This window comes from Lacerta agilis, chromosome 3, assembly GCF_009819535.1.
Source record: "Lacerta agilis isolate rLacAgi1 chromosome 3, rLacAgi1.pri, whole genome shotgun sequence".
In the NCBI taxonomy this organism is placed as follows: domain Eukaryota; kingdom Metazoa; phylum Chordata; class Lepidosauria; order Squamata; family Lacertidae; genus Lacerta; species Lacerta agilis.
The window spans coordinates 55594737-55609609 of record NC_046314.1 but is presented as its reverse complement, the minus strand read 5'-3'; the positions used below and the strand labels follow the sequence as shown (position 1 = coordinate 55609609).

The 14873-nt window shown below is 40.0% G+C and overlaps 1 protein-coding gene across 8 annotated transcripts in view; it reads right to left on the bottom strand.

Annotated features, from left to right (window-relative positions):
* Window positions 1-14873, bottom strand: part of LAMA2 (laminin subunit alpha 2) — a 362452-nt gene that overhangs the window by 127583 nt on the left and 219996 nt on the right. For 6 of the 8 annotated variants that reach the window (XM_033143752.1, XM_033143756.1, XM_033143755.1 and 3 more), the window contains exons 19-22: window positions 10932-11143; window positions 6898-7004; window positions 5129-5392; window positions 2727-2907 (exon numbers count right to left, since the gene is read on the bottom strand). In XM_033143752.1, coding sequence (XP_032999643.1) covers window positions 2727-2907; window positions 5129-5392; window positions 6898-7004; window positions 10932-11143 — 764 coding nt within the window. The remainder of the gene's footprint in view (window positions 1-2726; window positions 2908-5128; window positions 5393-6897; window positions 7005-10931; window positions 11144-14873) is intronic. The other 2 variants (XM_033143759.1, XM_033143760.1) reach the window with 1 other exon arrangement.

The window sequence follows — 14873 nt, the reverse complement described above, 5'->3', positions numbered from 1 at the left end:
CTACAGTTAACATTTGTTTTTCATTTCAAGTTTTCTCTTCCGTGAATCCAAAAGTTGACCTCTTACCCTTACCAAGTGCTGACATGTTTAAACTTTTACACAACAATAAACATGCCTTTATAGATAGACTCTTCTTGTATGGGAACACAACAGCAAAGAGCCGTGGTTCAGCATGCAATCTGTACAATTCTTAGGAAATATTCATCTGCCCAGAATGTTGCTTTTTTGCTAGTTCATAGACGGATTGGATTGAAATCACATTTAATATCCTTTAGGCCATTGCTACACTTAAGCAGAACAGGTAAGGGATATAGTTCAATGTTGCGATCCAAGCGTTGTACAAATGAATTTCTAGGTTCAATTCCTGATATCTCTAGTTAAGAAGAGGCTTTCTTTTTTGTGGGTGTTGGTGGGAAGCAGGGTGGTGGTGATAAATACCTTGTTGGCTTAGACACTGGAGACAGAATGCTAGAGTAGATACTACTGGGCCAGATGATCCATAATCTAATTTAATATCCTATGCCTACTTCCTTGCAAGTCCCATTCAACACTCTTCTGAGTGAGTAGGACTAGGCATCATCACACACCCGTGACATAGATCAGGCACTCCAGAGTAGTGCAAATGTAAAAAGTCTGAATGCCAGGAAGAATAAATACTTTATTGCATAAAATGCAGGGGTATGAGTTTCCGGTTTTAAGTTTTTAATGAAGAGTAGCTCATATGAATTGCTGAGGAAAGAGAAAAAGCTTAAGACTTAAATGGGAAGAGTTTCTATCAATCACACACTATTAAGGAATATAAGCTGACCTGTGTAATTGCATCATTTGAATGCTTCAAACTAAGGATGAAATAATCTTTCCTCAGATAGGATTTATGTTACCCTTTTCTGCAATTCTGCCCAATTCAGCAACTTGTGTGCATCCACAATTTCCCTATGGAAGTTGCTCCATTGACTATTGTATCTTAGACTGAGGAATCTTTTTGCTACTCATATAGGTCATAATGATATTGCAGGTCCCATGGGGATGAATGTGTCCTATGGAGAGATGGATTCAGACCCAAGAGAAGCAATGTTACATGTAGTTTTGCCACACACACAAAAGTTTTAGTCCAGGTTTTTTTTAAAAAATGGGAATAAATTAACATACAAAGATCCAGTAGCACACAAGAAAGCTCACATTTGTGGATTTCAGGACGCTCTCTCTGCATTGTGAATCTTTCCCCAATTTTTTAGGTCAGCTACTGGGAGAATGATTCCTTTGGCTAAAGTTTCTTGCTGGAAGGAAGAGTGGGGAACAGAGCAGAAACACTCTGTCACTTTAGCTTTGCCAGTAGATAAATGGAAAAGTAAAGGAACCTAGATTTGATGTTATCTGTATGCTCCTTGCTCCTGCTCACCAAATAAAAAGTCTAATTCAGTGGAATGCAGTCTTCCTAGACCTATGACCCATTTCTAACCTCATTAGTTAAGATGAGAACCACTTTTAATTACAGTATACCCCCCCTCTCTCCGTCTCTCTGACCTGCCATCATGTAGTCAAGGGACAGGGAAACTTTGGTTGTCCTGATGCTGTAGGCTAGAATTCTCATTATCCCTGACCAATGGCCATGCTGGCAAGAGGCTGAAGGGAGTTAAAGTCTCCCTTGGACATTTGGAGAGCCACAAGTTCTCCACCTTCGAGGTAGCTATTGGGCCATTTTCTTTCTTGGAGGACCCAAACAGATCAGAAACCGTGGACAAATTCAGATATGTGCCTATCATGTGACAGAGAAACTTACCTCTGAGATTTTGGTTTTCTGCTGAAAGTGTTTTTTTTTAAATAAACAAATAAATAAATCAGGAACCATGAGGTTGTTGGCACAAACCACCTTACAAAAAGTTGCAACTCCATTGCACCACCAGTTGAAGATGAATGACTTAAAGGACAATGTAAGAGAGTGTGCTTCAGGAAGTGAGAAGCACTTAGAGCAAGCGGGGTGTGTGGAGAGAGGTAACCAGGTGGAAGAGAGAATGAACTGCTGTTTTCTTTTCTTTCTTATTGAGCTCTACAATGAACCCAAACACACAAAGTAGGCGCCACATAGAAATTAGAGTTGCACTTTTTTTTTTTTTACTGACAGGATTGTGTAAAAGAACTGAGATACTTTCAGGTTTTTTTCATTTTAGTTGACAATTTATTATTTCCATCAGTTTAACCTGGTAATGCTTAGGCTCCATTTCTGCAGTACATTTTGCATTCACTTTTAAGATATTTTGAATGGGCCTCATAAGTGCTAAGGAAGAACACTTCTTACAAGCCACACACAATGGAACTGGTTACTAGAATAAATCTATCCGTGTGTGTGTGCGCGCGTGCATGTTTTTTAAAAAATAAATGCAAAGTGCATATTTTGCAGTTAACCTTGGACATTTGTAGTTCTCCCTGTCTTTATAGCATAATGCTTGCTTTGCTTGTGTTTTCTTCATTGCAGGTGGTTCACGGGAATTTTTTTTTTAAAAAAGTTATGCCAGCCTTGAGCATTTTGCTACATGTAAGTTTTAAAAACAAAAAATAAAAGAAAAACTAACTTGCATTAAAAAAAAGATTCCTAGAGTTAAATCCCAGAGAAACAGAATGTGATGAACTCAGATGTAGTGCTGGGACTGAAAGAAGTCTTTCTCCTCACACACATAATAAAAAGGAAAGCTCCCCATCTATTAAATGAAACTATGATCTATACTTACGGGTACATCCTCCTTCTTCAAAGCCATAAAATCCATGAGCACAGCGGTCACACTTCTTTCCTCCAACACCTGGCTGGCAATGGCACTGTCCAGTCTCATCACAGTCAAAAGATTTGGATCCAAATGAATTACAGTTGCAAGGAACACAGCCTCTGGATGACTGTACGCCAAAGGTTCCAGGCTGTCACAGTAGACAGAGGGAAATCATTTAGCAGAAATAAAAATAGCAAGCAATGCAAAAGGGAAAAAAAGTGTGCAAGAAGCACTGACTCTTGAAGGGTCAATGGATGTGAATGAGTCAGTTTGTTTAAATCCTAAGAGATTAAAACAAATAAGAAGGTTCAAATATGGCACCTCTCCTTGTAGCCCAGTTTACCCAAGTTCATGCTTGAAGTCTGAAATGAATAAGATACCAACATCTAAAATACAAAGAAAGACAACTCTGAAAGCTCCAAAGTTAATTTGAAATCTGATTCATTGGTCCTCATTAAGGAATCAGTATAATGTAATGCCAAGCATTCTCAATTCTGAATTTCGTTCTGCTCTAATGGAGCACCTTGCAAAAGCAACTATTAATATGCACTCCTGATGTGCCTAATAACAAAGGATGAGCTAACAGAAGAGTCCTCATTTGGACTACCACAGGGCTTTTGATTTAGTGTGGCGGCTATCACTTTTCCATAGGACACATACAGCCATTATTCTGCCTTGCAGAGTGTAGTTTATGTGGCCTCTGAGGCCTTTAGATGATGTGGAGGCCAACTGTGCACATTCAAAACGAGATAGGGAAATGCCTCTCTTTTCCCACCTCCGCAGAAAACATCCCTCCTTGCAGTGCTGCTGTATGGCATAGAACGGCAAAGATTTTCTGTTAAACCTGTATCACCATGAACCTGTATTAGCAGCAACTATTAGTGCAACATCATTGATCCAAGCATGCTCACAAATCCCAATTTGTACCTTTGGAATCTTTTTTTTTAATTTTTTTTTTTTTTTTTAGAAAAGTCCTTTATTATTCAATTAAAATATATTTACATGCAAGCATATGCATATACAAATGCACTCTTACATATACATAAGAAAATAAAAAAAAATCCCTCATATCTTAGGTAGAAAAAGCAAAAAGCAAAAAGAAAGGGAATATAAGATTAAAAGAAGAAAAAGAGGAGAAAAAGGGAAGAAAACAAAGAAAGAAAAGAAAAAAAAGAGAAAGAGAGAAGAAAAAAGGAAGCAAAGAAAGAGAAGAGAAAAGGAAAAAAAAGAAAAGGAAGAAATCTTCAGAGAAGAAGATTGAGACAAGATAAAGTCATCAAAAAGCCTTCACTAATACTTTCTGCATATACTTCCGCTGCTTTTACAACGGTTCATACATCTAGTATAATACTTATTATATCTGTCATTTTTTTACATTTTTACCGCTTTATAAGCAAGTACAAATTAGATATAAATACAGATAAATCTCGGCTTTGTTAAACCATATTTCATCCTATTATTCTAAACACAACCAAATTCTTTCACTTACCTTTGGAATCTTTTGTAGGGCTCAACCATTGCAAAGTCCTGTCCTAAATTCAGCCCCATAAGTCTACCAGTTAAACTAGAGGTCCTTGGTCCACCAACCCTGCCTGTTCAGAAAGTACCTCAGAGCAAGGTTCTGTTCAATACATAAGCTTCAGTTATCCCTACTTCAGCATGGCATCAGCGGGCCTTGTTCAGATTACAGGCGCAGAGCCTGAAGTTGCTTCCCCATGCAAAGCCAAGTAACCGAAATAAACATGCAATTTGTCCACTGTTTCACCACTGTATATTATGACTAGTACTATAGCATTGTATCTCACACTAAGAACAGAAAGGAATGCTTCAACTCATGCAATTAAACCAGCAAACACCAGCCCTCAAAATCACCAGTTTCATAGGAAAAGTAATTATCTAATAAGTGTGATATGTTTCGTGTTAATTACTATGTGCTGGATTCAACTAACTGGTCCCGCTATAAGTACTCTGTACAGAGAGTTACCTGAGAACATTACTTTAGGTGAATTCAAGTAATCACAATAACTTAGGTTATGTGAGTTACTAATATTATCCAAGTTCCTTTGTAACTTCTTACTTATCTGAAAAGTCAGCATTCAAAATTTATTTTTTTCTGAGATATAACCCTCATTAATTAACCTCAATTGCCTGATGAATCACACTGCAACAGCATGGGTCCTGAACTTCAATAAAATCCCAGGAATTTCGACGGGATTTATTCTCTAGCGCATATTGTACCAGACAATGTTTTGATGTTGAGAGAACATTGATTGTTTTCTAAATGGTTTCCTTCTACTGCATTGTTAGTGTAACACAACACAGACACATGCTAGAATGCAATGCATGCTGTACATGGTCTTTTTGATTACCAAAGAGGCAGGTTTGAAAGCACCTCTTGGGCACCCACTTGCACTGGAGTAGCCCCATCTCTGATGAGGTGCTCTGATTTGCTGAGCTGGTAGTGGGTTTTCCTTCTGGATATACACCTGTCTGCTCAGCTCACATCGTTTACCAGCAAATCCTGATTTACAGATACATCTCCCTGACACATCACAGTTTAGTGACATGGATCCTAGAGGATTGCATCCACATGGTGTACAGAATTGCTTTTCTGGAACCCAAACATAACCAGGCTTTTGAAGAGAGAGAGAGAGAGGGAAAACAAGTTAGAAAACGAAGTTGTACAAGAAAAGGTTAGAAGAGAGAAAAAGAGCAAGAAGTCTATTATAAATATTTGTACACCAAACAATCTGGTTTTCTTAGAGTATATATGGAATTAAACTGAACCAACTAAAGATTACATAAATCCAATGGCCTTTTGTTTTACACTTAAAACTATCATATGCACATCTTATAAAGTCCAGTAAACTTTGCTCTAAACTACAACCAATAATGCTCCAGTAATGTAAACACATCTGTATCTAGTAAATGAGCTAATGCCATACATGATCATAATGAGGCTTGAATCCAATTGTGCTCCTTCGCTCATGCAAGAACTTTTGACTCAGTGGTCACCTCTGCCAATGTAAAGGAGAGGCAATTTCCACCAACTCCATCTCACCCTGCAACCCGTTGCACCCCTGAAAATCTGTTTCAGAAGATTGGGGGACCCTCCAGAACAGCATGGAAGGTGGCCCAGAGAATGACAGTGGGTAGAAAGAACTCATAAAAATTGCTTTCCTTCTGTTGGATTAAAAAGCCATTAAAAATGGAACTCTATCCTGAGAGTGCTATTGACATGACCCCATGTTACTTTTCAAATCCCCATTTTCTACTGTTGACATTATTTTTCTAGTTCTCTTAATGGCTTCCTGTTGTAATTTCCCACATAGAAAGTTAAAGTGCTCTAATGAAACATTCACACAGGAGAGAAGTAAAAAAATCTTTCAGGAGAAGCCTTTGAAGTTGCACAGATCACCACAGCACAGAATCACTTTCCGATTTTTCTGGACAGCCTTACCAGTTTATTGGGACAATCTGTTTCACTCGTTTCAAATCGTTCATTTCAAATGCTTCGAAGGTTTGCTTTATTGTTGTAAACACTGACATAATCATTGTGATCAAGGTGTGAGATGAGTGGTCAGAAAACAGATAACCGACCTAACCTCTTTTTTAAAAAAACAAAAGCAAATGGACATTGAGCCCACAACTGCGTTGAATGATAATTCTAGAAGCCAAGAGGGTTGTTCCTTATGGTTTTTTTCCCTGAGAGACCCTTCTGTATTTGTTTATAAAATGTAAAGAAACAAACATATGAATCATGATGCAATAATGCAAAAGGGGGGTGTTCTGCCCATTTTCTTTCTTTCTTTTTTCATGTCAACTATTATGTCAGTTTTTGTTTTTTGTTTTGCAAAGAACTAAAATGTTCCTTTATATACATAAAAAGTTATTAACTATTCATGGTGTACATTTATTTTGTTTGACTTAAATGTTAAAAGGGATAGATCCTGTGTACCACAAATAACATGTTCCAATTAGCACCAATGATTCCAGAAAGCCTTAGAAATAAATTCTGAGACACGTCTTGAAGGCAGTTAGCATCCTTAGTTCCAAGCCCAAAACAACCCTCAACATTTTATTTAAACAACAAAAAAGAGGGGAAAGCAATAAGGATGGATCAGTTTTTATGGCTTACCTTACACTCATCACATCTACGCCCCAACACATTGGGTCTGCAGTCACACTGCCCAGTCTTAGAGTTGCAAGTCTCTGAAAATGAGCCATTGAGATGGCAACGACAAGCTACATGGAAACAAGAAAGGGTGTCATAATGTAATGCATGCTTGTATGCTGTGATATGTACATGAAACAAAATGAACTGCACTTTTGTGTGTGTGTGTGTGTGTATACTGTAACTCTGTTCTTGGTCTACAATTAGCCACACAAGAGAAAGATGAATGCCACTGCCCTCTCCCATTTTTACTTGACTCAGAACCATGCAACTAGAACCCTGCCATGAGCACACGGTCACTGATGGCTTCTTCTATATTTAATTGCAGGTGCCAGGCTACACATTCTGCATGAAAAGATCATTGACTGCACAGATAATGGAATTCTAGTACCAGATTATGTGACTTATGATCACAGGAGAATTTTAATAATATAAGTACACCCCTGGGAAAGCCAGGCAATGCTGTGGCCCAGTAATCCCTGCAATGGATCCAAGGACACACCTCATGGGTTTCAATGCACATCCATCCAGTATTTCCTTTGGCCACTTCCTAATGGGTGGTGGGTGCCTCTCCCCTGCAGACAGTTCCTCTAAACCATTAAGCTGTGCCTCAAATTATACAGAATGTACAATCATTAGGGCTTTACTTTCTTTTCTTTTTAAAATCTGCCTTGAAGACTATGCAACTTTCAGCTGTATGAAGTTTCCATAATTAAAAGCCAGTTGTGAAATAATGGACAAATAGATCTGGGCTACTGGTTTAATACTTTTATTTTACATTTTCATTTCTTAAAAATAATGTTTAGTAATAACAGGCTAGTGACAAAACTGAGCTGCCAATTGAACTGACTAATGTAAATGACCCCAGCAGGAAGGAAAGAAGGGAAAGGGAGGGAAAAACCCACAGTATTTTGAGAGCAAGACTCTTGCTTTGCAAGTTTTCAATCATGAAGTTGATTCTTTAATGAAAAGGAAAAATTGAAAGCAACAAAGCATAGGCACAGTCCCTCTGATTTCACAGCTTCAGGGCAAACTTCATGGAAGCTTGCCCAAGAAATATGCAAAAAAAGAAAGCCTAGTCGTAATAGGAGGAGAAATAAATTTGCGGCAACTGCAAGCGCAAGAACATTAATATACTGAGAAGTTCTACAGTGAACTCAGCTAATGACAAAAAGCAAATAATATAAATATACATTAAAAAGCTATCTATTTTTTTAAAAAATTATATATATATTGTATGTTTTTGCTCCACACAGAGCCTCCTATACAGCTGTCTCTGTAGAGGAAATGTTCAAAGTTTCAGCCATGTCAATGCCTCAAGGAAAGAAGCGCAGCAATGGGAGTTTCAATTCTGCTCATAGTTTGATTTTTCAAATCCGCTGCTTTTTAAATGACCTCCTTAAAAAGCAAGTCACGAGGCACAGAACCAATGAATTATTAATCAACTCCAATGCAGCTGCTGAAATTGGAACCTGTAAAAATCCCAAATGTGCAGAAGTGGTGGTGGTGGTGAGATCTTATGGAAATCTTATTAGTGGAAGAGACTGAATTGATCCACAGAAGACCCTACCTAGGTGGAAGACAAGGAGTGGCTATGTTTGTATGGCACTGTATTGCCTTGGAGATCCATGAAAGAGCTGGTTGAAAATTATATTTAATGCTGCCAGGGGATTCTTTGTAGATCAGATGTTCTGTGCCAAGTGGTCAGCTGGGAATTAACTGTGTTATGAGTATGGTTGGTGAGAATGGGTGAAGGTGAGGTGCTAAGGGTGTGTTTGGTGATGCTACTGTGGAGGGAAGTGTTGGCATAGCTTCCATCTCAGTTACCTTGCTTAGCCAATAATGCCGTAACACACGGAATTGTTACTGTATTTTTGCACAGTATTTGCTTTTTACTTGTAGTGTTTGTTTAAAAGGATATGTTGTTTCATCCCCCTCCCATTTTTTTTTAAAAAAAACAATTTTCCAAATCAAACCAAATTAATTTAATTTAACACAATTTCTTAAAATCAGGTTTCCCGTTCCGGTTCCAAACATATGATCAATTTTAATTATGCTACTTTAAACCATGGACATTTATTGCACTTTTGTATTCGATACTCATTTGTAAAGTTCTGTTCTTATACTTTGCAATGTTGTACTTGATATTTTAAGATTCACTGTAAATCACTTTTATAAATGTAAAGTGGTAAAGAAATGATCTAAATCAGCAATTCCCAAACTCCCCTGCAATGGACCCCTGAAAAATTGCTGATGGGTTTAGCAGGCCACTGAATTATTATTTTTCTGCTTATTGTAGCAATTGTGATGTGATAGATGCTGTATGATTTTTAATTGTATTTCTATTGCTTCTTTTGTTTCTTATCTTGTATTACAATTTGAATTCTCCAGAATTTTATAGAACTCAAATGGTAAGTGTTCTTTGCAGACATGCTGTGAAACACCTGAATAAAGCTTGTGGACCACTGGTAGTCCACAGACCAGGATGGGAACCCTCAATCTAAATACAGTTGTACCTCGGATCCTGAATGCCTTGGTACTCAGATGTTTTGGCTCCCAAACGCTGCAAACCTGGAAGTGAGTGTTCTGGTTTGTGAACGTTCTTTGGAACCTGAACATCTGACGGGGCCTCTGTGGCTTCTGATTGGCTGCAGGAGGTTCCTGCAGCCAATCAGAAGCTTTGCTTTGATTTCCGAACATTTTGGAAGTTGAACGGGCTTCTGGAACAGATTCCGTTCGACTTCCAAGGTACGAATGTAAATTAAATACACAGATAAATAAAAGAAATATATACTGTACCTTTACACCAAATGAGTAACTCAATGGGAACAACAAAACAGTACTATTGCACAATCTCTTTTTAAAAAACCAGTGGTGTCATCCTTCTGATTAGTCACGCACTGTGACAGATACTGAACATAAGGCAGGCACCTGTTAGTTAGGGATGATGGGAGTTGTAGTCCCAAAACATCTGGAGGGCTGAGTTTGTGGATGCCTGACATAAGGGCAGAAGAAATATGCAATAGGAGTTGGCAAGAAAAGGGCAGCCTTTACCTTCATTTCCTCCTCAATATGTGTAATGCAACTTTTTTTCAACCAGCTACAAGGTAAAAAGAAAGGTGTTCCTAAATCCCAAACCTGTGGCCAGCTTGACTAGGGGGAGAAGGGGAAGAATATAAGGCTGCTGCATGTGCCTGTGTGCATATGACAAGATTAACATTGTGATGTGCATTTTCTTCCTCCTGCTCCACATAATTGGTTGCCGCTGACAGAGGAGAGAAACACTTAGCTAAATGGTGTCATGACATGAGGTTAGCTGTATTCAATTTTATGAAGAGGGCAAGCTCAACACAGTGCTGTTATTTTCATACCCTTGTTTATCATCATCTCATTTAGTCTGGCCTAGGAAAGCAGAAACGGCAGGGAAATATTCTGTGGCTCCTCTTCAGGGATCCTTGTTTTTATTCTCCTATAGCAGGTGATTTTAAACGAGACTGGTAAGGGAGCAAGCCCTGTCCAGAGATGAAGGAAGGCATCACAGGCCATAAAAGGGACAACAGGACACCCTCATAAAGTTGATTCTCCACAAAGGTAAAAATGGGTCCCACAACGTCATCATGACAACCCAACTGTCAAACCAGCTCACTTATCAAATGTGTGGCAGGGTGAATGGGCCGGATCTAGTTCCCCACCCTTAGTATAATCTGAAGCTAAGATGAAAAAAGGGTGCTGGTAGCACCTGCTCTCTTTTAATATGTAAAATGCTGTGCGCGGGTGATAGCACCACAAAAATAAATAAATAAACAAACAAACAAACAATGACCCTGAATCTAGATAGCAAGTAAGGAAATCTGAACTAACCACGTTTTGGATAATGTGACACTTACTGTACGTAATACCGTGAAAATAAATGCATGTCCTATTTGACAGACCGTCATGCGCTATGCCCATAGGGAATGAATGCATTCTGACAGGAGAAGCAGGATTCCAAGACTTACGTTGACAGTTCTTTACATCAACAGCATCTCCGAAATACCCATCAGCACACTTCTCACAGTATTGGCCTGTTGTACCTGGCTTACATATCAGACAAGCTCCAGACAAGCTGTCACAGCTGCCAGGAATGGAGAAGTCGAGGTTGTCATTACACTGGCAAGGCTGGCACGATCCCCCTGGTTTTAAAGGTTGTCCAAAATATCCTTCTGCACACCTAGGGCGACAGACATAACATCTTAAAGTATTTACATTGACCTGTTGGCATTTTTTTTAAAAAATAACAACATTGTTTACAGCTCTGTTGCCTTACGAATCACTAAAGACAGCTTTATTTTCTCTCAAGTGTTTCTCGGAGTTCCCCTACCCACCCACCATTCCCATCATTTTTTTCAGTTTCCTTAACAGCACTGAAGATTCATTACTAGCTGAAATCCTGCCAGCTCCACCAGTTATTAGATTTCAGGGAGGGGGGACGCAGAAGAGCAGGGAGGGGGGGGAGGGAGCTGGTCACTGGGGCTGAAGATGAGAGAAAAGGATAATAAGAAACCTGTCTGTTACCACTCCAGTGGAAATCAGATTCATGTGGAGAACAGCCCATCATGTACAAGTACACAAGAAGGAAACTCAGCTATGCCAGCTAACCAGCAAATCTGACATACCCCGCCATGGAGCATAAAGGGTCTGGTTGAGAAAGGGGGGGAGGAAACCATGCAAATCGACAACGAAATAAAACTGTATGCATAATAAGGGGTGGGGGCACACAAGCTAACACAAGAAACCTTTGATTTCACCCGAGTTAAGTTCCCTTTAAACATTTACAAGCAATGTGAGAGAAGTTCCTAAGTGGATGGAAGGACATTTGAATGATTCTGCCACATATACTTACCAGGACCTTAAGATTGTTTTCCGAGGTAAATTCCTGGGTACTCCCCCCCCCCCACACCAAGAAGCTGAACCTTGGATGTCATTAGTGGGAGGGTCATTTCAGTGTGGGCGCCTAGTTTTCAAGCACCCCACCCAGAAGGGCTAATCTAATGCTTGGTTAAGATTTCTTTTGCTAGCAGATGAAGCCCCCTTTCCTCAGGTTTGCAATCTTAAATATTTTGGTACTTTTTAGATCTGTTGTACTGGTGCTATTCTCTGATGCTGGTATTATTTTCTAAGGTATGTCTGAAATGGGTGGATATGTAGGAAGCTCAAGAGAGGAGCATATTTATGCAAAAGTCTATACTCCCACCAATGGCACCAACCACAGAATCCTTCTTCCCACTGACTTTGAAGGAAGGGGAAAATAATTTTTAAAATCCCATTCCTGCATTGATGAATGCTCCATCCAAATCAGAACAAAAGCACAAGAATTATTGCTGTTAATCATCACCATTTGTTTATTATTAGATGTGTTACCCACCCTTCAATACAAGGTCCCAAGGCGGGCCACAATGATGTAAAATGCAACATTAAAAACATTTTAAAACAAATTACATCAGAAGTAGAAAAGGTCCTAAAAATATCTCTCCCAAGTGTCAAAGGCCAGGGTAAAGACATGTATTCAGCATACGATGAAAACGGTGTTATTAAGGTGTCACACACACCTCTGTGGGGAGGGAATTCCACAGCGTCAGGGCTACCACAGAGAATGCCCTCTCCTAGTCGACCTGCCACCCTGAGCTTCTGAGGGCGGAGGAAATACTAAAGGGGTTCACATAACTTCCATATAGTGTAACTCAGCACCCAATCACAGCACACTAACACCAGTACATAGACCCATGCAGGGAGAGCATAATTCAGTTGATAAGGAGTGAGTCAAAGAACTATCTTTCTCTAGCCTCATATCACACACTCTTTTTTATGATGGACAACTATGGGCAGCCAGCAGACACATACAAAACACTGCATCCAATGAGTTCCCAGTCCCGAAGGTGTGGGAACTACTTGGGAAATACAAAATAGAACATGGAAAAATGATAGAGATGCTGAAGGCATCCCTGGAAACACCACCATAGCCCACCAATCAGGGACTGTAGCATGTTCATACATGAAGGGAGATGACGAGCTGCCAACGATGGGGACACTCCTTAAGTTCCAGCACCAGTACACAAAAAACCCACTAAAGATGCTACTAGAGTGTCTCCATTCTATAGGGCCGTCCCTCCTGCCAATGATTCAAGTCGCCTCATGCTCCTCACAGCCACCACAGAGGGACTTCCACTAACTCTTATAGCCCGTCAGGTGGTAGATCTTCAGCATAAGACTGCACCCTTAGAAATAGTTGTTAAACTGGGTGAAAATGTATTATAGAGGTTTTGTTGCCCCTCTGCTCCATCAGCCTGTGCTTACAGTGGCCAACCAGATGCCTGTTGGAAACCCTCAAGTAGGATCTGACCACAAGAGAACTCTTCTCTGCTGCAGTTTCCAGCAACTGTCATGCAGAAGCATTACTGCCTCCAACCGTCATGGCTAGTAGCCATTGATAGCCCCCTGCTCCATGAATTTGTCCAATAGCCTTTTAAAGCCAACTAAGTTGGAGCATAGTTCCATAGTTTAACTATGTGCTGCATGAAAAGGTCCTTTCTTTTATCTGTCCTGATTCTTCCAACATTCAGCTTCATTGGATGTCCATGAGTTTTAGTGTTATGAGGGACGTGGGTGGTGCTGTGGTCTAAACCACTGAGCCCCTTGGGCTTGCTGATTGGAAAGTTGGTTGTTCGAATTCACACAACGGGGTGAGCTCCTGTTGCTCTGTCCCAACTTCTGCCAATTTAGCAGTTCGAAAGCACATTTAAATTTTACCTTTTACCTAGTGTTATGAGAGACCGAGAAAAACTTTTCACTATCCCCTTTCTCCATGCCATGCATAATTTTATAAACTTGTATCATGTCGCCTCTTACTTGCCTTTTCTCTAAACTTCCCTAAAGCAGGGGTCAGCAAACTTTTTCAGCAGGGGGCCGGTCCACTGTCCCTCAGACCTTGTGGGGGCCCGGACTATATTTTGAGGGGGGGGGAATGAATGAATTCCTATGCCCCACAAATAACCCAGAGATGCATTTTAAATAAAAGTACACATTCTACTCATGTAAAAACAAGCTGATTCCCACACCGTCCGCGGGCAGGATTTAGAAGGTGATTGGGCCGCATCCGGCCCCTGGGCCTTAGTTTGGGGACCCCTGCTCTAAAGCATCTGAGCTGGCCACTCTTAAGTAAATGGATGGCAGACTAGATGCTAGTTTTCCTTGGTTTGACTAAGCAGGCCTAGTCTGTTCATGAACTACATGGAACCTGTAGAAAGAAGGGCCTCATGTGGCCAGTCCAATGCAATTTCTGCAAGTATGCTGAGATAATACAGATGACTCCTTCAACTGCTAATAATTTTCGCTTTCGCTTATCAGGGTTCATTTCTTTCACTCTGCCCATCCTCTTTCGTTTAAGCTTTTGTCTTGTATTGGATAATGCCAGCAGAAATGTACAAAGCCAGTCATAAGAAGAACACCCAAAGGATTTGTGACTACTGATGTGCTAATCATAAATAACCCTCCTACTAATGACAATCCACTTTGATCACTCCTCTCCCTCCCTGCTCCAATTCTCATCATTTCAGACTCTGCTAATTAAAGTTAACATAAACCTTGGTCTCCGGGCCTTTTCCAAGTGTTCTGGAACCACATTCTACTGATGTGTCTTGTGATGAATCCCAAATATCTTTCAAAAGCACTGATTGCCTGGGGTTGGGGGGTTGGGATGTGACCCTAATCCTGTTTTGTCTCCCTTTTGCTTCCTTTTTCTTTCTCTGAATTTCCTGGTAAACCCTGAATGTTGTCTACTTTATAGCTCTGTATGTTTCCTTTAGGAATTCTTCCACTTCACTTACTCTCTTCTGATGAACAGGCACAAAGGAGGAACGAGTCACGTGTAACATTAATATCTTGTATTAACAGGGAAATCGTAC